Source organism: Chelmon rostratus, chromosome 10, assembly GCF_017976325.1.
Source record: "Chelmon rostratus isolate fCheRos1 chromosome 10, fCheRos1.pri, whole genome shotgun sequence".
NCBI lineage: Eukaryota > Metazoa > Chordata > Actinopteri > Chaetodontiformes > Chaetodontidae > Chelmon > Chelmon rostratus.
This window is the reverse complement of record NC_055667.1, coordinates 23,223,348-23,244,240: the sequence shown is the minus strand read 5'-3', so window position 1 is coordinate 23,244,240 and position 20,893 is coordinate 23,223,348. Positions and strand designations below refer to the sequence as shown.

Genomic DNA, 20,893 nt, shown 5'->3' with positions numbered 1-20,893 from the left:
GCTGGGAAATGGAGTGATTTTTTTTCTTTTTGTGCTCCTTTGTTCATGCTGTGCAGAGGAAGAATTTTACAACATCATGACACAGATGATGTTTACCTTAAAACCTGCATCTTGACTCAATGTGATTTACATTATATGACATCAGATTATTGTCTTGTCAGTTTCCATGGCAACCAAATGACTGTGCATGTCTGTAGTAAGCCTCCACATCTGGCCAGAATGCAGGGGAAGGTACGCGTTTGATAACTGGAATAAAATGATTTGTCACTTTTCGACATTTTCCGAGATGCTCCAGTACATTTAGGGTATCGTTACAAACACACTGCTTCCATTTTTGCACAGATCATAAGGAGACAGACGACAGATGGCAACCAGTACATGGGTAAGTACTTTAATAATGCTGATGAGATGGGGGCAAAGATGGACATCTAACAATGTCAAGCTGTCAGTTTCATGTAAGCAGTACAATGGACTCAACACAAACTAACCATATGTCTTCACATGCAGCTCTGGTGTGGCCAACAGCTCGTTACATGTATTAGTATCTGAAAGTGGTAACATCCAAAAACAATGACGACGCAAGTATGTTAAAAAAAAAATTAGCAAAAGTAACACACAATTACTTGTGAAAACGTTTTAAAATTATGAACTATGTACAATTTATGTTGGGAGATGGCTAAAAATTATGAAATGACAAAATTACATAACGAAATGCTTAAAAAAAAAAAAAGCAGATAGGGAGAGGAAGCAGGTACGTGGACCAGAGAATTTGCTGGTGTTGCCACTGCGATCGCTAATGTAGACAGTGTTTCATCATCGTTCAGGATTCATCGGTAACAACCACAAGTGCCACTATGCTTTCTATGTGAACCAGAAGGACCAATACAGTGTTGGGGAGTCTGGAAAAAGGTAAATGTAACAGTTCAAACCAGCGAAAGACTGACATTGTTGGCTTTCAAAGCAATCACAGATGCTAGGGAGAACAGCTGGATTCCAACACTTTCCCTGAATGTCCTGATTGCTGAGTTTGATGCCTCTTGTGGTTCTTCAATGTGACTGTGACCGTGTTATCTATACCATGTTTCTTGCCCGTAAGGCAACCTTGGATGAAGACAAGAAATCATGCTGCAGTGCAGACTGACACTCAAGTAGCTTTTCTAACGAATATCTCTTGTTTTTGTCGCATTAATTTCTTTTCTTTCTTTTTTTCCCCCCATTTTTTGGTTGTTTTTTTTTCTTTTTTAAATAGACGACAAACAAGCTTTGGCACACCAGATGCTCAGCTAACAAATGCACACTGATAGCAGCTGTAGTGCCACTAACCTCTTTCATGAGACATAAGCGACAGAGGAAAATGCAACCATTTAAGGGACACAATGGCAGGGCAAGAAGGAGACTGTTACTTCACCGTGGGAACAGTCACTCCCTCAAAAGTAAGACAGTAAGGTATAGTGAGGAGAGGGCCGGGTGAGTCAGTCACATATTCCTCCTAACGGCCTCAAGAGGTTTCTTGGGGCATCTCCACATATTCCAGGAACGGTGAGGAGTATGACGCTCTAGAGGGGCTGACTGGATCGGGTCTAAAGAAGACAGCAACGTCTCCTGCTCAGGGTTCACTTCAAGATGATGTGGTAGCCGTCATTTGTGTCATCTGGAAAGAAAAGGAAAACATAGCAGGGGAGGGTGTTATAAATAAACCTCCAATGATAAAGTTCATCGAGGCTCTATGTTAAATATAGCAACAAACAGATCATTTATGCCACACTTGAATACCTTTCATCGTGTCCAATACAAAACATACTTCATCCTGGAAGTTCTGAATCATCTGTTAAAAAGAGAGTAGATGTTAGACGCAGGGGGGAAACAAGCTCAAGCTGTTAGCATCTGTAATGACACCTGCTCTGCACCTTTCTTGTATCATCGGTCACTGTGAAAGGCAGAGAGCAGTGGGTTAACAGGAGAAAGACATGTTCTTACCTCATCACTGACCAGTACATGGATGCCGGTGGGACCCTGTTTAAAGATCTGATTTATCTGTCTGGGTGAGATGTTGAAGAGTTGAGCGATCTTCTCTGTCAGCTCAGCAGCTGTGAGCTCCTCCAGGTAAATGGCGTGATATACTGCAGCAAAAAAGCAGGTACAAAGTCACAAATATATACATTTTTGTCATTTCTATACAGAAATATCTCTCCCTAATGTCTAAGTATGTGTTATGATTACACAATTATTGTAAATACTGCATGTCTGTATTTTGTGTATGAAAACTGACTTTGTACAAAAATGCAACACAAGTCACTGTCCTCTTGTGGACAGCAAGTGATGCATTTTACTTTAAAAGCTACACTAATAACTAATTTGACATGAACTCATGAGCAGGTTAGCAGCACAAGTAAGATGAGTAAAAAGATCAGTGCAGAGACATACATTCAAACTAACGTGGAGGAATAGTCTGACATTTTGGGAAATAAGTTAACTCATTTTCGATACCATCATACCATCATGTCATGTCTGTATGGTAATACCAGCAGCATGTTAGCTTAGCTTAGCATAAAGCCTGTCCAAGGGTAACAAAAATCTACCAGTCAGCACCTCTTAGATTCACTAATTAACATGTTAAATCTTGTTTGTTAATCTTAAAGTGTAAAAACATCCAAGTTGCTGTTTTACACAAGGCTGACAAACTATTTCTGAGGCAGGCAGGCTGCAGTGACTTCCTGGAGTCTCCACCAGTTACCCTGACACCTCACCAACAGGACTACAGGAATTATTGCTAGAATTCAACTTCACCGTACAGACGTGAGAATGGTATCTATGTTCTCGCTTAACTCTCAGGAAGAAAGCAAAGCAGTGTTTCCCAAAGCACTGAACTTTAAATGTCATCATCACAACACTGTTCCCTTTGTCAAAAGAAGTGCAGCATGAAGAAAAGCTAAAGCAATAGCTGCATATCAGCAAAGACATTGACTTTTTTATGTATTTGAGGAAAGCCACTTACACATAAGTGTTTTTTATTCCAATGACTGTCATTCCAGTGTTTGATAGTATGATGCTATCAAACACCAGAATATCGAGATGTTAATATCAATGACTCTGAGCTGCTCAACTCTCAGGCCTCCTGCCCTGAATTCAAAGTTTCATCTTTGCATTTCACTATAACAAACACACGTGAGCCATGAACACGCACTGACCAAAGAAAGTGTTGGCGGCAGCGTCTCCGTTTTCATGTTTCACTTGCTGCTCTCGTGTCTGCTGAGACTCCTGGCAAACGTAGATGGTCAGCCTCGGGCGAACCACCCTGCAAACCGCACCCGCAGACACAATAAAACAAATGTCCATACATGCATGAAGCCGTTCTTTATGCATTAGATATGTGACATGCTGTAAGAGGTTATACAATTTAAGGTGACCCACCGTCCCTTCAGTGCATTGAAGAGTCTTATGCCATCAGCTGGCCCACAGATCTGAATGACATCCTCCCGGGTCAGCTTCAACAGGTCTGCCCCTGGTACACATAGACAAGACCTTGCTTAAGAGCGTAAAACCCTTCCCTCTACAACAACTTTGTTTGGGCGGCTCCCATAGTTTTATTTTATTAAAAAAAAGAATGTAACACTTCATAGACACCTGTAAAGCAACAGTGTTTTCACTTATCTAGGTCACCCTACAGGGTCAGCTACAGACCTCAGTCCGAGGGGCTTGTGTCTTGCTAAAGAAGATGCTTTGTGCCATGCAGGGTTCAGGTCTTGGTCCTCAAGAGAACAACAACCTTTTTTTTTCGATCTATTTTCTCACGCTGCTACGCTGCATACTCTAATCACTACCAGATTTCTTGTTTGAAGTCCTTTTCACACATGGAGTGTGTCACATTGTTGGCTTCATCCGTCTAATGAAAACCTGAGTCAGTAATGCTAACGTGTTTTCCTCAATATTCATTTATTCATCCATGCAGTTGGATCGAATTTCTAAAATATATTGTGCTGGGGTGCAGGTCTGATCATCAATGTATTTGTTCAAATGTGAGGGGACTGACTGATCTGACATGAGAACAACGTCCACAGCAACTTCACAAACGGCTCATTCACAGCGTTTCATGGCGTGTTAATCTGATTCTGAATGAGACGGTAGTTAAATTTTTAACTCTGTAAAAGGCACACACAAAGGGCATTTGACTGAGGCTTGTGTCATGTTGACAGTGATACAGACACGTTACAGCTGTCGTGACTTTAATGTAAAAGGTGCTTATTCAAACATGAGACCCTCATGTGAAATTGCCACTGCATTTACATAATGAGGTGAATGTTTGAAAGGGCCTGATTTCCACTCACATTTCTCGCTCTTTACTCTGTTAAATGTTACAAATGGCCAGAGGCGTGCACGGCTTCTGTTAAACTGTTTTTGTGACACGACACTGACGTGAATGAGTGTTCTGTGTTCAAGAGCCGATGTACCTGAGAAGTTGGTGAAGAGCCGACAGAAGGGCGAGAAGCGGTTTCTTAAAAGCCACTGTTGTGCATCTTGTGGTGTTGCTGTGGGCAACAAATTCTGAGGAGAAAAAAAACAAAACAGAGCCCAGATTGAAACACGTAGCTGCAAACACCTCGAGGAGCACCTCGGAGTTAGCTCGTAGAAGTCAGGTGAAATAAATGACTTTGTTTACAGGGTACCGTACAACCCTGATTCCAAAAAAGCTGGGACGCTGTGTAAAATAAAACAGAATGTGATCATTTGCTAATCCTTTCTGACATATACTCAATATACTTTGTATTAAAAACAATACAAAGACAAGATATTTAATGTTTGACCTCATCAGTTTCACTGATTTTTGTAAATATCTGCTTATTCTGAATTTGGTGCAGCAACATGTTTCAAACAAGTTGGGACAGGAGCAACAAAAGACTGAGAAAGCTGTGGAACGCTCCAAAAACACCTGTTTGGATCATTCCACAGGTAAACAGGTTGATTGGTAACAGGTGATAGTATCATGATTGGGTATGAAAGGAGCATCCTGGAAAGGCTCAGTGGTTCACAAGCGAGGATGGAGCGAGCTTCACCACTTTGTGAGCACATGATTGGATAAAAGAGATAAATACATGGACTCTGGAACACTTTGTGTAACTGTTGTCAGTAAAGACAGTTTTTTTACACAAGGTCTTGGCTTAATACACAATTAAATGTAAGGATTTTTCAGAAGTCAATATGCTGCAGTTAGCCAAAAAACAATTCCAAAAAGTCTATTTCAAATACAGAAATGAGCATGACAGATTTGTCAGGATCAACTTGTTAACTGGCTGTGACCAATCTTAGTGAAACAGTAACTGGTTCTCTGATCTTAATCTTTTTAATCTTTAATCTTTATAGAGTTAACTCATTTCAATTCATAGTGAGGGAAAAACAATGCTTGAGCAGAGGTTTATTAATCTCTACTAATCTAATGATACTCTGGTTGCATCATCCTTCCTTCACTTCTCAGTGGGTCAGCTTTCTATCTACCCAAATGTAGAATGTATGCATCATGAAATATTCTCATCTTTCCAGGTTAAATAATAGAAGCATTGAATCATTGTATGGTTCCCTGTAATACATAGAAAAGAGTTCTGATGTCATGTGTTCAATGTGGGTTGACCTTGTATTTCTGAGGGATCACTGTTAAAAGCTTTCATTCACACCTTGAGACAGATTAGTCTTATTTTTGTTTATTTCATGAGAATCTACTGGGGGGCAGAGGTTTAACACCCAGATGTCAGCTTTGCATTTGTGAATATTAATATGAACCGGTGCAGTGAGGCAGTGAGGTAGCCAGGCAGTAAATCCAGACAGCCAGACTGTACTTGTACTTACATCTGCTACCTGAACGACAGGCTCAGGCTGGTGGTTTGGTGATCCATTTCTAAAAAGGATGAAAAATTGACCATGTCAGAACCCAGAAGTAACACTGAGATCCATGTTAAGAAGAACCTTAACACCATGTAAGTACCCGGACTTTATGCTAAATTAAATTCAAGCATCATTATGCATGAAGGATTTGCAGAAATCATTAAAACACTCATACCCTTCTGCAACTGGGAAGCTGTTGTGCGTGCTGTTGAAGCCAGGAGACGGAGAGTTGTTGACATATGTGACCTCAGGCCAGGGACAGCACTGCAAAAGAGCAACACTATTGTTACTGTGGCATCTGAATAAACTCAAACACATTTCTGCTGCCACCAGTTAAGCTGCAGGTTTTCCCATAAATTTCATTCATCCCCATTGTTTGTGCTTTAGTCTGTTCGTGTGTCATGTAAAATATTATTTCCTCGTCTTAAATAATCTGTTGGAATTTGAGCTGAGATGCTGATGAAGCTAATCAAATAGACAACAGACAGGAAATCTGTAGGCAGCTATTTGATCGTTTGTTGTTTCTCAAGAAAATATGGCAAACATCCTCTAGTTGCAGCTTTTCAACGTGAGAATTTGCTGCTTTTTTCTGTCATCATTGTAAAGTGAAAACTATTGGTCAGACAAAACATCACCTTTGTCTATTCAAAACTGTGATGAGCATTTTACACTATTTTTTGACATTTCACAGAATAATCAGATCAGTCGAAAATATAAATGATTTAATTACACATCCTGAAGTTGAAGTTACACAAATGTTCTTTTTCCAGGCCATTTACCTTTTTGGTTAAATAAGGATGTGTTTCATTATGATCATGCATCTCTTCATCTAATCTTTCATCCCTGTGAAATGTCAGTACAGTGATCCCACGCTATAACGCAGTTTACTTTTCACGGTTTCGCTACCTCACGGATTTGCATCGTGCATTGTGTTCTGCATTCTGATTGGCTAAAAAGTCACTCCGCTTCTTCTCTACCTGTGCGTCAATAACGTTGCAGTTTAATATGTACACGTACGTAAAACAGCTTGCCAAATTTACATTACGTACGTGCAAATTCTCTTGTAATTTCGAGTTTTGCCTATCACTATGTTCTTCTTCCGAACAAACACAAGACCACTCTGCAGTGTTTTCTTCAAAAGAAGAAAACACTGCAGAGCGGAGTCAGGATGCAGCGGCTCAGTCTGAAGAGCAGTGAAATACACCTGAGTCACTATTTGTCCGACTCTACTTTGTATTTTTTCATAATCATTTTTAATTTTCTCCCGTTTAATCCAATTACTCGGGTCGCGGTGGGCGGGGCTAATCTCCGCAATTTGAAGCCTTCTGTTCACATCGATGATTAAAATTATTATTTGACAGTACAGTACAGAAGTTATTTGTTAAAAAAAAAACGTTTCTAAAGTACTTTTATTTGTGAAACAAATGCTTGAGCCTGTAAAATGGTTTGTTCTTTCTTTTCAATGTATAATAGAGTATTTAATTGTATAATAATTGTAAAAAAAAAAAAAAAATTAAAGGTTTCTACTTCACAGATTTTTTGGAACGTTACCCCCGCGAAAAACAAGGGTATACTGTAACATCCTAACCTCTGTCAGGATTGTGGTTTCATAGGAGGGCTGGTACTTCTCTTTTTCCTGTGGCGCCCTCTTCTCCATCTTCTCCCTGTCCGTCTTCTGCTTTCTGTCCGCACCTTTAGGCTGAATCAGAATCAGAATCAGCATTATTGGCTAAACATGTCTGCACATACAAGGAATGTGACTCCAGTTTTTCCACTGCTCTCAGTGTAGCTGCACAGGAACAGGCATACAGCTTAGAACAAGAACAAACGATGAACAAATAGAGGTAAAGAATGGTCAAAACTGTAATGTACACTAGTCTGTGAAAAAGATCACCAATGACCGACAACATAAATAAAAGTCTATATACAAACAGGTCATGTGAGGGTCATTTAGGTGGAGGTCATATATGAACAAATGTTTGCAGTCAATAAGTTTTTCTTTTCATTCCCTCACCTTGAAGACTTTGACCTGGCAGGAGGCAGAGTGGAGGTGTTCTGTGTATTCTTCATTCTCATTCTCTTTAAAAGTGTCAATCTGGATGCGAAAAGGTACACCCTTTTCCCCACCATGCTTTCTCATGGTGAACTCCGTGCTGATGCAGTGTACCTAAATAGTAAAGGAATATAAAAACTGAAATCTATACAGGAATGATGACATTACATAAAACTTAGGTCAGTGAAATAAAAAATAGCTAAATACACAAATCAAAGCAGAACTTCAGTGTTAGTAATTACTGTCTACACAATGACATTCAGTTGTCTTGCCATTTTGCCAAACACAATAGATGAGTACACTGAATGTTAACAAGCTTAGCTCCATGATGCCAAAGTGCTGAAAACTGCCTCAGATTACTGCCGTTGCTTTAAATGAATGAAAGTAAAACAACAGTGTTGTCTGTCATGCTACCTGGATAAAAACTGAGGTTCTTTTTGATGGGTCCCAAAGGAACTCCACTGTGTTAAGCTGAGTAGGGTTAGCCCTGGGGTCGATTATGCCGACGGACATGGGGATATCTGAAATGGATCAATATAAAACAGGCTGTTATCAAAGAGTTCTTAATGCACACCATCTTCTTAATAACATCACTACCGACATCTTAACCTTGTTTATATAGTTCAAGTTGACAGTCAATATCCTGAAGTGAATCATTCCAAAACTACTGGATGGTTAATATACAAGGCTGCACTGCACAGCAACACTCTCTCCACACACAAATCCAATCCAATACTTAAGAACCAGAACCTCCTGGAGCCATCAAAGCAGCCATTTTGCATCCAGTGCTCACCCAGGTCGAGGATGCGATCCCCGGGCCTGTTCCAGCGCCAGCCTTCCAGCTGCTGGTGCTCTGTGTACTGAAGTCTTCGGTCATGAAACACCACGCGAATGATGCTCTGAAATTCAGAGAAATTACTTTTTGCAAGCAATTAATGCAGGTGTTAGTGCTATTGGAGCTAACGCACACATAATGGACTGTATGTGTGAACACGTCAGAATCTTACCTTCACCATTTTACCAGTGATTTCCGGAAGTTCCCCAATTTTCCGATTGTCAAGCATTCTAATTTCATAGGACTGGCCTGCAATGACAAGTGTATATAGTGAATGTCAAGATCTCAAGAGTAACTCACGACACAGTATGTTGCCAATGATAACAATGGCATGACTATGAAGCTAATTCTGTAATACCACATAATTGTAATCACAATACATCACAACATCTGTGCAACAGAAAAGAAAAAGATACTCTTTAATGTGTTTCACATCTCCAGGGCAAAACTGACTCAAGCAGACGACAGGCTGAGCTGAATGTATCGCTGTATTGGCGTATCGAAAACATACCCCCAAAAACCATACTGCAATATTACCAAATTGATTTTTCCACCACGCCTTTTTTTCAAATATCATTAAATTGTTCAATGAAGATTTACAGTCATTCAGGCAATGAAATATCTAGAATAACTAGATCAAAGGCAAATGAATTTGCCTTCAGCGGCTTTTGAATTAGTGCTCTTAGATGTAGGCAAATTGACACAAAGCTGAAAAGCACTGTGGCTGGGATCCCGACCTTGGTTGAGGTAGGTGAGTGTTTCATCATGCAGTTTAACGGCAGGCGAGGTAGCTGCACAGAGAACATATTGAAAAGGAAGGATCTTGTTGTCGCTGTCTGGAGGCAGATTGGACTCCTCCTGCTTGAAGATGGGGAGGGCAAGTACATCGCTGGAGAATAGAGACAAAAGAATAACGCTGTTAGTAAGATGCCAAAGCCTGATTACCTCACTGTGTGAGACACTCACAGTTTCCTTTTCATAAAACAACCCTACAGAAAGATTATATTTATATCTGTTATAAAATGATTACTTTCAAACTCATGATAAAAATTATGTGAAGTCAAACACAGAGTGTAACACTACCTGTGATCACTCGAATGGTGGGTTACTGTGTTTGTCAGCTTTGCAGTTCAGTAATTAAAACGGAGGCAACAATAATAAATACCAAGGTATCCACTCAGGATCTCACTGCTCTTCTCAACAAAGGAATTTCAGGACAAGTGGGCACTTTGCAGCTTGTGCAGTGTCATTTAACAGTGCACTTAACCAGTCAGAACAGGGCACGAAAAGAAGGATCTTTCTCCAGCAACGCAAAGTGCATGAGTCAGCAAAAGCTAAATGGATTTCAAATAAATTTCCATCATGAAAACTGAGCACAAACATCATAAATATCCATCTGGACTTTTAACCTCACCATATGAAAAGGACACAGTACTGTGTGCAGATATATTCACATTAATGTATAAGGGATATGCTGCATATTGATAGGATAAGTCTAATGCCCTGTTCAAATTTCATCAAAGAGTATTGTTCATTTGATAGTCCCTGCTTTGCAATTCATCTGCATTTGGTGATTAATTTGCCCTTCTGCTATCTCTCGGTGCAGGACTTCACATATTCATTCGAAAGTGTGAAGCGATTTCTCTGCTGAAACTGCACACTGATGTGGATGCAAAGCATTGCTGAGACAAAACATGAAACACTGGACAGAGTAAAACAGATTTGATTCGACAGAAAAGCTTGATCCCTTATCTTAAAAAGACCTATATTCATATAGAATCTCTAATCTATTCCACCTAAAAGAGCTCACATTCTAAAAACATGTGCAAGTTATTTTGAGAGCGGATTTTGAAAAAAATATGAAAAACAAACCTCGAAACAACTTCAACAGTCATAAAAATACACTTTCTAAGCTCTAGATCAAGTGACAACACACACTGCTGACATTTAAGATCAGTAGCTGATAGAGTTTCACTAATTTAAGAATAGTGACAACTGAAGGAGGCGACACATTAAGGGTGGCTGTCACTGTTAAGACCAAGACATCAATTACTAAGCCTCCAAATAAAAGAAAAACATTGTTTATGAATACTGAACACGTCTGGACTGTATTCAGAAAAGTCACAAATCAGATGACATGTTTTGGTCAATATCAATGTGTATACAGTTTACTTAGCAGAGGGCTCAATCCGTCCAAAACTCATACAGTACCTCATGCTATATGCCCCAGCGCCAAGCTCCTGACCAATGCCCGAGAGACTAGCATCAAAGTCCTGGACCAGTCCGGACTCGATCACTTCATCCGTGAGAGGCAACTTCAGAGCCCACGCCATCGTGACGATGTGGAGATCTTACGGAGTGCAGTTCCGGTTAAAACTTCAGTTTCACCTGTTTCCCGCAACCTTCCAATTTTTAGTGGAGAAAGTGACATAAGAAGTTTGTCATTGTCAAATGTGGCTCCAACTTTGAGAGCGTGAAAATAAGGCAACATTAACAGGTTTCATCGAGGGACACAACAAAAACAAGACACAAGATATTAACAGTTTGAGTAATTAAAGGTCAGTAACAGGTTATCCTTCTGAAAATGCATATCTTCTGACGGGAACGTTAACGGTCGTCTATACAGACGTTTTATGCAACCATGCACTGATGCACAAACACGAAAACAACTTGTGTTAAGCCATTAAATTTCTTTGCATTTACTGGCTATTTGGTTGGATAACATAATCGATTCAAAAACAAATTGCGTACCTTTACGTGAAAGTGTAGCTACTCGCTAGCACTGCAACAGTGTCATGCCATCATGTCGCGCTCCTTCGCTTCAGCACTAAAATAAACATGTCGTGCTAACCACTACAAGCTACATAGCCTGTCAGCTAACTTAGCAAGTGCTAGCCCTTCTTTGCCTCGGCTATAGGGGATTCACGGGAATAAATAGTTCCTGATAGACATATCTATACATAGAAACACATCAAAATTGTCCAAGACTCCTACATATATGTAATATAATGTCTTGCTTTTGTTTGTTTATCTAGCTTCGTTAGGAAAAGCAGCTGCCGTCATTTCCGGTTGTCTTCTTCTTCGTGCTACTTCACAGTACTAGCACGGAACGTTGAGGCTCATTACCGCCACCCACCGATAAAACTAAGGGTTGAGGAGGTTTACTGCCTTTTAAATGCGACATTTTACTTTTCAATCTCTCAGCTCAGTGGCCCCTATCAACTACAGCCAATGCAACGGTTGTAAATATATGAACACACAACAATGAGTGATTAATAAAGACAGGATTTATTTGATTCATCTGACAGAAAGTGACAAAGAGCATCCAACTTTTGTTTTTCCCTTATCTTGCAAAGATGTGAACTTTTTGTGTGCTTTGCAGAGTAAAATGATTAATAGCTAATATCTTGTAATTATAATTTAGCTCTTCTTTTCTCTACTGATAACTTAGTATATTAAACAATATTATATCGTGTCTTCCCATACTGAACATACTGTGAAGGTAAAACACGTGTTAAAGCAAGAACTTTGCAATAATATTAACTTTTATGGTTAGGTATACTCTATGTCCACTGAAATATAGGCCTACTGTTATTCAAAAGGCAAATATGAGGTGAACAATAAAATGCGTCATATAATTCACAAACTCAAAGAATGTGATTAATGCATATCCGAGTTCCTATTTAATCTGCAGTATTATACATTTCATCTGCATAAAAAGTACATTAATCTTAATGATGTTGCTTGTCAAGTTGATGATTGCAATTTTGCCAGTACTGCTACATTTTGTAAAGCAAAGCCTCTTGCTGTTCAAGAGCATTAAAATGCAGAAATGAAATTCTCTCACATACATCACTGAAACCTTGCACTGTACATAAACCATTCACAACCCTTTTACTTTCCCTGCTTCTACTAAAGTGCAAAGAATTCTTGGAGAATTGGCAAAGATAAAGAAAACCGTCTTGTTCCTACAGAAAATAACTTCATACTGCACATGCAAACAATCTTCTAATTCATTCAGATTCAAAGTCATAACACATTAAACCACAAAACCCAGTCCTTGACCGAACAGTTAATTCATTTTTTTTTTAACTCCATAAATCAATTTGATTGATATTAGGCTTAGTAAAACTATCTAAAAAAATCTGGCGCTAATGTTTCTTGGCAACGTGAGACTTTTTAAAGTTGACTTCATAAAAGGCCAATTAAGATCCTATATGCAAATATACTCTCTCTTACTTGAAATGAGAAATGCAGCAGAGGCATTGCCACTGAGGGAACAGTCACAACAGTGAATGAAGAGGAAAAACAAAATACTCTCAGAGTATTATAAGGACATTAAACAGAAAGTGTACAAACAGAATTCACACGTCACTCAGACATTCAGTATGTGTTTTTGCACCATCAGTAACTCACAAATCAAAACTTTACAAAAAAAACAAACAAAAAAACAAAAATAAGTTTATGGTTGTGGCATCACGGGCAGTGACTGAGGCTGCAGCTTATTTTGATGAGAACCTGTTGTCCATGGAACATCAGAAATTACCGTCTATGGACACCGAACAGTGCGACACATTTCACACCGCAGAATGAAATTTTGAAACCATACAAGAGGAAATGATTTTAAGCTCATCTTTGTGATTATCAATAAGAAATATCAAAACGATGATTGTCCCAAAAGTTGTTGCAGTCAGGAGTCCATAGAAAACCCAAGTAATTTTTGACGTTTCTTAGACAACTGACTCTGATGAAAATAAGGTTATAGGCCTTCTTGTCTTGGATCATCTTGCATCTGTCAGTATCTTATTTATGTTTTCAAAGCTGCTCACGCAGTACAGATACTACATGAATATAAAACACACAAGCAGCTGGAATTTTAATACTATCCATGATGGCAAAAGCATGTAATTCAAATATCAGAGTAATGTCAGCCATTGTGCCAAAGTGACAATTATGTGACTAAAATCAATGTGACTCAATGCACTGCCACTTCGTATAATTCAGAGGGATATCCTATAAAACCACTTGTATAAAAGTTCAAACGTTTTTAAATATTACATGTTATTATCACTGTATTATTTTCACTGTATATGATAAAAGGACCATGCAGTTTGACTTAGTACCCACCACACAGAAGTAGCGTACACATGTACAGCCTTAAAATACAATTACTCATTTTTAGTACTCTTTCATAACACTTGCATTACATTTCCTTCATTTCCTCAAAAAGTTCATAATCCTTCAAACTTATTTGAGACAACAGATCAGTGGCGAACCCTCCCAGGATGCCGCTACTGAACCTGGAAGACGTTGATTTTGCTTGTGTTTTTCAACGTCTGTCGCCGGTTGCAGAACCACACGCGCACAACCTCTCGGTCATAGTTTAGCTCTCTTGCAATTTCTGTAATCTCTTGGCCCGTGGGCAACGCATTCTTCTCAAAGTAGGAGTTAAGAACTTCTATTGCCTGCGGTGTGAAACTAGTGCGTCGCTTGCGTTTTTTTGACGGTTCACCTCCAACGAACTCCATCAGATTCTGCTGGCCCTTCTGGTTCCAGTGCTCGGCCTCAGCCAGCCACTTCTCCAACACCGGTTTCAGCTTCTGAGCACTCTTGGGGGTGATATCCAGCTTTTCGAACCTGCGGTACAAGAAAGTTCAGTCTGAACTATTTCATGACAACACACATTCTTAGACCAACATCGCACCTTCGTCCCTGTGAATCCACATTTGCAGGACAGTAACTTACATATTTTAGGTAGTAGCCACCAAGCTTTAACCAGCCCATTGACAAATTTACTTATTTGCCTCGATACAATGTTGACTCGCTCTTCATATCAAAATGCCTCTTTAAGATCATGAACCATATGGACAGTTCTTAAAAATGTTATTTTTGTAACAGGTGTGCTTTAACATCTTGGGAAATATGCTTACTGGCTTTCTTTCTGATAGTTAGATTAGAAGATTGATTCTGTCTGGCTCCCTATTCTATAAGACAGGTATGAAGCTACAGACAGGAACTGGTTAGCTTAGCAGATTTCCCAAAATGTCAAAAAAAATCCATCAAAATCTTTTAGATTTGTAGGAAATAAACAATGTTAATGATAACTATTTTTACAATTCATACTAACAGATTTACATATTTTTAATATAGAATGGAGCCGAAGTAATGAAAATGACTGCACAAACGTGATGCGAGCAGATGAGAAGATGTTTGCATAGATATTCTCAACTACATTCATGTTTTAATAGTATCAGAATTTTAAATTGTGTGCATGCAAACTAGGTCAGTGTATGCACATACAAAATGCACCGTATACACCCTGTCATTGATGACTCACAGATGCTTTATGAGGAGAAATAAATTTGTTTGTTTTCAAAACATAACTGAAGAAAGCTTCCACCCGCAGTGCAACAAGAACAGAGGAGTCATTTACCTGCAAATAGCAGACTGGCTGTAGGCCGGACCCTCGGTTGCAGTTAGGGCCTGCCCCACTTGTGTCTGAGTAAGCCCCAAGGACAGCCGACGGATCTTGAAATTCTTGGCAAACTCCCGAATTTCCTCCAGATTAATGCCTTCCTCGCTGCTGACTACCTGCTGGGGTTCTACAAATGTGAGGAATCTGGTTAAAAATATCTACCTACTTAAAATGGATCTATGTTTAGATAGGAGGAGCAGGTGTACATACTGCTGACAAGCTGGCCCACTTTTGCTATGTCTCCACAGGTGATGGGTACTGTGGAAGAGAGCGTGGTGGCGGTCTTCAGTACAGACGGCTGCGGGGCGATAACAACTGGTGACTGAGTGGCAGTTGTAACCAAAGCCTGGGAGGGAACAAGTAAACAATATTCTTAGAGATATTTAGTCCTCTCTGACCTAAAAAACGAAATTCAGACAGATGTTTTCTGTCTACCTGTGTGTTAGGTTTGGTGAGCGTTGGAGGAGCTGTGGCTTTGGGCAGAACCGCAGCAGAAGTTGCAACAGCTGCAGGTCCGTTCCCTACTGTGGCAATGATCTGGCCCTGGGTGTTGAGAAGCAGCTGTGGGGTGACGGTCTGGACCTGGAGACCCTGCAGGGGGAGGGTGGGTGTCGCAGCCCCTCCAGCCAGAGAGGCTGGGTTAACCAACAGCGGGAGGGTTCCTATGACCTGTAAATATTTTTTACATTGAGAGAAATAAACAGGAATAATTGAATTTAATCCTCTGTGATATTTTATTGTAAATATTTACCAAACACACTGAGAACCTGTCACGGCAGTGGTTTTGCTTCTGGGAAATAAATTCGTCCTATTAGCAAATTCACTCGGAATAAAATCATGTTTTCCAGGATTAAACACTACATTACTAACTCCAATGAGGTGCGCTAATGGTGAGATTGAGCACTGGAGCTGTTTGAGAGGACAAATCAGTCATCACAGAAATTGTTTGTATGCTCCACTGACTTGAAATAACAGTGCTGAGTGATGCTGGAGCTTTTATTCCCAAAACTGAAGTGCAACCCAAAAACACTCTTATTGTCCTTGGACAGGGTCTGATAACAAATAAATATGCATCAATATCAATACTTGCAAAAGGCCTCAATGGGACTACGCATGCTATATAAATTAGTTGTTCTTACACCTTCCTCATGTTGTTTTGAAATCTTTTATGCCTCTGAGTCTTTATTTTTTCTGGCTAATAACTACAAGAAAGGCAAAGATGTTTGTTTTGTTTGTTTTTTTTACAGATCCTCATATTTAAGTCATTTTCCCCTTAGCTAAAGGTGCAAAGTAGAGCGAGAGGAGGTGTGTGCACAAGACAGAGATTCAAAGAAAATCCAAATGAATCTAATGTAACATAAAAAAGCTGAGCAGCAGCTTATGGCACCCACCTGTCCCTGGGCATTTGTGATGATCTGGCTGGTGATGCCAGCCATGTTGGACATGGCACTGGTGATGATGGGAGTGGAGGTGAGGGAACTGAGAAACTGGGGCTGAGCTCCCAAGGAAGCAGCACTGATCTGAGCAGAAAATCACAACAACTGTGAATAGCGCAGGAAACTAAATCGCATGACTGACATGATATAAATAGTACAGAAAGTATGAACAGGCATAAATTCTTGCGGCAGCATTCTTACGATGGCAGGATTGATGGAGAGTCCTGCAGTCTGGAGAGCTGCTACAGATATGTTGGACTGAGAAACAGTGGTGGTGGCCGAGGTCGCCTGGGCCGCCGCCATCTGAGCGGCGGAGACCGGTGCGTTGGTCACCTGTGTTGGCTGAGACGTCACCTGCTGCACAGCAGCCTGCACTGGCTGTATGGACGCTGCGTGAGGCTGGAACATCGTCTGTGCATTTGTGTGCAGCTGGGGCTGGACTGAGTTCAGGACTGTCGCAGCTGAGTAGAAACATAGCACGCAACTTGTTATTGTTCTGTAATGAAGTTACTCACTGTGAGAAAGCAAACATTTCAACAGAGCAACACTAGCAGCTCTGTGAGGCTGCATTTAGGCACATGGTGCTTTGAATTAAATGCTACAGTCAGCATGCTAACCAGCTCACAATGACAATGCTACCACGCTACATACTTATACTGTCTATGGTTGAGACATTTCTCTTTAACCCACAAATGTCAACCTAATGGTGGTGCTAAAGGAAAGGTCCATCAAATAGTTGTTGAGACATTTCAGCGTGGGCCAGCGTTGGACTGACCAACCAACATTTCTAGAGCCACGCCGCTATTGGGGCTGATCAGAAAATAATTTGATATTGTCACCGTTAAAGATGGCAATTTTGAAGTCAGGTGTCTGCTGTGATCGAGCCAAAATCTGGATATGAGAGCACACATAAAGAGACAGTTTGTGTTTTACCTTGGAGTCCAGCAAAGGGCAGTTTGAGGAGGTTTCCAGCCGCGTTAGCTGCTGCAAACGCAGGGAGAGTGGCTACATTGGTGGTAGGCAAGGTGAGGACAGCCAGACCACCCTGGCCACCGATGGAGCCGGCCATACTGAGGGGGATGAGCACGGGCTGCCCCAGGGATCCTGTCTGGGCCATCATACCGGTCATCAGAGTGGCCAAACTTTCCTGGGTCAGCACCTAATGCAGCATGGTAAAAGATTTGCTCACCATTAATATTCATGACTGGGAAGAACAGAGTAATGTTTTCTCTGATTATGTTTCACCTAATTTATTTCATCATTGGGCAATTTCACTGAACTAAACAGTGATACATTTTTTATTGTATGTGTACTCAAATGCTAAATTGTTTTTTATTTTTTTTATACCAGATTTGATGTTTGTTTGTTTTGTTGCTGTAGTATGGTCTGAACTTTCTCCAGTTGCTGGAAATGTTGCATCATCCCTCTGATACATGAATATTGGATATATGTGAGCAATGTGAAACGCAGGGTCTTTTTTGGACCCCCTCATTTTAGTTTTCACTAACATTTCCTGCACTTTCAAGTCCAATGCACCTTAAGCTCCTGCAGGTTTCTGTCCCCGATTTTAGGTCATGAAACACTGAGACAGCCAAATTATTGACGACAGCATTATTTCTCTAACGCCATAAGACGAATGTGGAAAGTTCACAATCGTACCTGTGGACAGCCTTGGACAGTGATGGGCATGGCGGCCTGGGGCTGCGGCAGGGACACACTGACGGGAACAGCAGGAGTCAGCGTTTGGACAGCAGGAGCAGGAGCCTCCACAGACACCACCTGCTGCTCGCCCAGCACTGCAGGAGCACAGCCAGGGTTGATTCTTACTGACATTTGAAGTGTTTTCCACAGCTGTTATGAACACTTCAGTCCAACTGTGTCACGTATGTCTGAATTAGAAGTCATCTGCTAATTCCATCCATCATTATCTAGCATGACCATGATTTACCTACTCCCCCAGTGCTCTGGGGCAAAGTGAGGCCTTCCTGCGTGCTGCCAACCTCAGGTTGCTCTGCAGGCTGAGTCACCCCCTCCTCAGCTTTGCCTTCGCCCTTCCCATCAGGCACTGACGATGGCAGAGACGCATCGACCTCGACCTCCAGCACACGAATAGTCTCATGGCCAGACATCACAATGACCTGCACAGCAATTAGGAGCAGAGGCTAGGATGACTCAAACACTGAAGGAACTGCCTACTCTATTCTGCTTCTTTTGTTCAAGGTTTTGTAGATAAATTAGTCATAATTGTTTTAGTAATTTGTGAAGCGCTTCAGTAAATAAAACAGTTTAATATGGTACAAGTCTCATTTGAGCTAGCATCTGAGAGCCAAGAGAAATACCCAAAAGCTAAATTTTGTTTTTCTCAATTCCCCTTTTAACTATTTGTAGTGAATTTGATTTTGACTCAACTGATGATTCATGGTATGCAATAATGAAAGACCTAGAGGAGACGCAGCGAGACAACCTGGGCTGGAGGACAAGGTGCAGAGAGACAAGGCAGGAAGATAGAGGAGGATGCATACCTGGTTGTCTTTGGCAGGGAATTTCAAAGTGCAGGATTTAAATGGCTGAAAAAAGACTTCTGCAGTCAGACAGTGAATGGCTAAGGAGAACAGAGAAGCCGAGCACATGTTAGGGACACAATGACCCAAAACAAAACAACACCAAAAAGAAAGAGACACAAATGAAAAGAGCATGAGTACACCAAAACAATGATCAGAGCATCAGCCAACAAGCAGCTCAAGCAATGCTTTCTTCAAGCCCCCCCCCCGAATACATCCGCGAAGAGCATTGCTTTTGTTTGCTGACACTGAATGTTACTATAGAGGGAAAAACCACAGTTCATTATTAAGCATGGCAAGTTTAAAGAACGGTAACCCTCACAAGCAAAGAGCAGCAGGTATTATTAGGTGATAAAACACAAAAGTGGGTCCTGGTCTCAATGAGCTTGCGTGGACGTTAATCATTCCGTTATGACGTGGTATGTTGGCACATGGAGGGTGACGGGGGCAAGGAACATGACGACAACGTAAGTTATCAGGGTTTGGTTAGGCTCAGTGGGGTTAGAGTGGGAGGAAGAGCCCTTTCACTGTGCTTGAGCAGACAGGTGAGCGTTACCTGCTCGTTGACAGTGAGTGGGGCATCTTTGGCAGGGAGATCCTGGGAGTTCATGGCTCGCTGCACCACCACAGTCACGCTCTTCCTGGCATCCTGAGCAAACAAACACTGATTAAAGAAACCTTCTGGATTTAGTGTCTAACAACTTAATCCACTCCTTCTAATCTGTCTTGCTGCAATTTCAGGAATAAAAACAGATATCAAGTGTCATGATGGTGACCCATGTTAGTGCATAGGATCTGCACTTTGGGGGCAAATGCCGGTTAAAACACATGCAGAGGACTATTTTTTTTTATTCATGGCTATTTCTGTCATTGCAGGACCAGACTATTTGGAGGGGCCTATAAACAGGCCATACTGTGTTGCACTTCTGCTGCAGAAAACGTGATGAAACACGCTGATCGGGGACACGAAGTGCTTACAAATCCATCACGGATCAAGACGAGATTCAAGATGGTGCATTTCCTACTGCAATGCCCCGTTAGAAATGAGGATCTGTCAAAACTTCAGCGGGTGTTGATGGGCTCCCCACCCCCATCCTGGCCAATAAAAGTCTCGCCGCGTCGGCCACTTTTGAACACAAGCACTAACCACCAAGTACGGGCGACAGAAATCATCTCGACCCGTGCCTAGAGACCGAATATTATGTATTTCCCTCTCTTTATCATAAATATATAAATTATGCTAATTACGAACATTGCATATTAACCAAAACTCATTTCCTCTCGCCATTTCGCTGCTGTGCGCGAAGAGCAGGCTCGAACAGACTCCGGTTATTATATCCAACTTACCGCTTAAATGCAGCTTATTTTCTGTAATCCCTCGCTCTTATAAAGGTCCTTGTCACAGTTAGTTTCAGTCACACATAATTAAAAATTCATCTCAGCTCCCAGACAGGCGCTGTGACTGCACACAAAAGAGGTATTTGCATTGATAAGGAGGGCTGCAATGTTAGGATCTCCTCTCTCTTAATATTTAATGACGATGCCCTTTCTGCAACAGTTCAGACCATCAAAAATCCTTGACGTGCCCCATAAAATCCCGTTTGAGCCGCAAAGTCGGAGAAAATTGCCACAAAATTGGCCTTTTGCACTACGTCATGA

General features: G+C 40.9%; 2 protein-coding genes and 1 long non-coding RNA gene across 4 annotated transcripts; 1 reads left to right on the top strand and 2 right to left on the bottom strand.

Moving 5' to 3' along the window:
- Positions 1 to 384: 384 nt before the first annotated feature.
- tfcp2 (transcription factor CP2) lies at positions 385 to 11,825 on the bottom strand. Its single transcript, XM_041945682.1, has 16 exons — positions 11,514 to 11,825; positions 10,974 to 11,164; positions 9,500 to 9,651; positions 8,935 to 9,011; positions 8,721 to 8,826; positions 8,342 to 8,448; positions 7,889 to 8,041; positions 7,463 to 7,573; positions 6,050 to 6,138; positions 5,839 to 5,887; positions 4,449 to 4,542; positions 3,412 to 3,502; positions 3,189 to 3,295; positions 1,978 to 2,120; positions 1,774 to 1,825; positions 385 to 1,651 (listed from the first exon to the last, which is right to left on the bottom strand). Exons 2-16 carry the CDS (start codon positions 11,093 to 11,095, stop codon positions 1,614 to 1,616), a joined length of 1,491 nt encoding a protein of 496 aa, XP_041801616.1. The 5' UTR covers positions 11,096 to 11,164; positions 11,514 to 11,825; the 3' UTR covers positions 385 to 1,613.
- LOC121612652 lies at positions 11,097 to 15,823 on the top strand. The gene is made up of 3 exons (XR_006007160.1): positions 11,097 to 11,320; positions 15,486 to 15,597; positions 15,684 to 15,823. It is a non-coding gene; the product is annotated as an uncharacterized LOC121612652 (long non-coding RNA).
- pou6f1 (POU class 6 homeobox 1) lies at positions 12,053 to 20,874 on the bottom strand. 2 transcript variants are annotated; one of them, XM_041945681.1, is made up of 11 exons: positions 20,582 to 20,874; positions 19,791 to 19,883; positions 18,622 to 18,811; positions 18,333 to 18,469; positions 17,607 to 17,832; positions 16,875 to 17,134; positions 16,629 to 16,757; positions 15,673 to 15,906; positions 15,448 to 15,583; positions 15,196 to 15,364; positions 12,053 to 14,399 (listed from the first exon to the last, which is right to left on the bottom strand). In XM_041945681.1, the coding sequence occupies exons 2-11, from the start codon at positions 19,842 to 19,844 to the stop codon at positions 14,054 to 14,056; spliced, it is 1,881 nt and encodes a 626-aa protein (XP_041801615.1). In that variant the 5' UTR covers positions 19,845 to 19,883; positions 20,582 to 20,874; the 3' UTR covers positions 12,053 to 14,053. The 2 variants fall into 2 exon arrangements, with proteins under 2 accessions (XP_041801615.1, XP_041801614.1); XM_041945680.1 differs by lacking the exons at positions 19,791 to 19,883; positions 20,582 to 20,874 and adding an exon at positions 19,196 to 19,358.
- Between the last annotated feature and the right edge of the window lie 19 nt (positions 20,875 to 20,893).

What these genes read in the sequence shown, in the direction of transcription:
- pou6f1 (XM_041945680.1), bottom strand. Translation starts at nt 19,303, where the DNA reads ATGTGCTCGGCTTCTCTGTTCTCCTTAGCCATTCACTGTCTGACTGCA. An exon ending in TCCCTGCCAAAGACAACCAG is followed by an intron (nt 18,812 to 19,195) that starts GTATGCATCCTC and finishes ATTGCTGTGCAG; the next exon opens with GTCATTGTGATGTCTGGCCA. An exon ending in CCAGAGCACTGGGGGAGTAG is followed by an intron (nt 18,470 to 18,621) that starts GTAAATCATGGT and finishes GTGCTCCTGCAG; the next exon opens with TGCTGGGCGAGCAGCAGGTG.
- tfcp2 (XM_041945682.1), bottom strand. Translation starts at nt 11,095, where the DNA reads ATGGCGTGGGCTCTGAAGTTGCCTCTCACGGATGAAGTGATCGAGTCC. An exon ending in GAACCTCAGTTTTTATCCAG is followed by an intron (nt 8,042 to 8,341) that starts GTAGCATGACAG and finishes TTTACTATTTAG; the next exon opens with GTACACTGCATCAGCACGGA. An exon ending in TGTATTGGACACGATGAAAG is followed by an intron (nt 1,652 to 1,773) that starts GTATTCAAGTGT and finishes TTTTCTTTCCAG; the next exon opens with ATGACACAAATGACGGCTAC.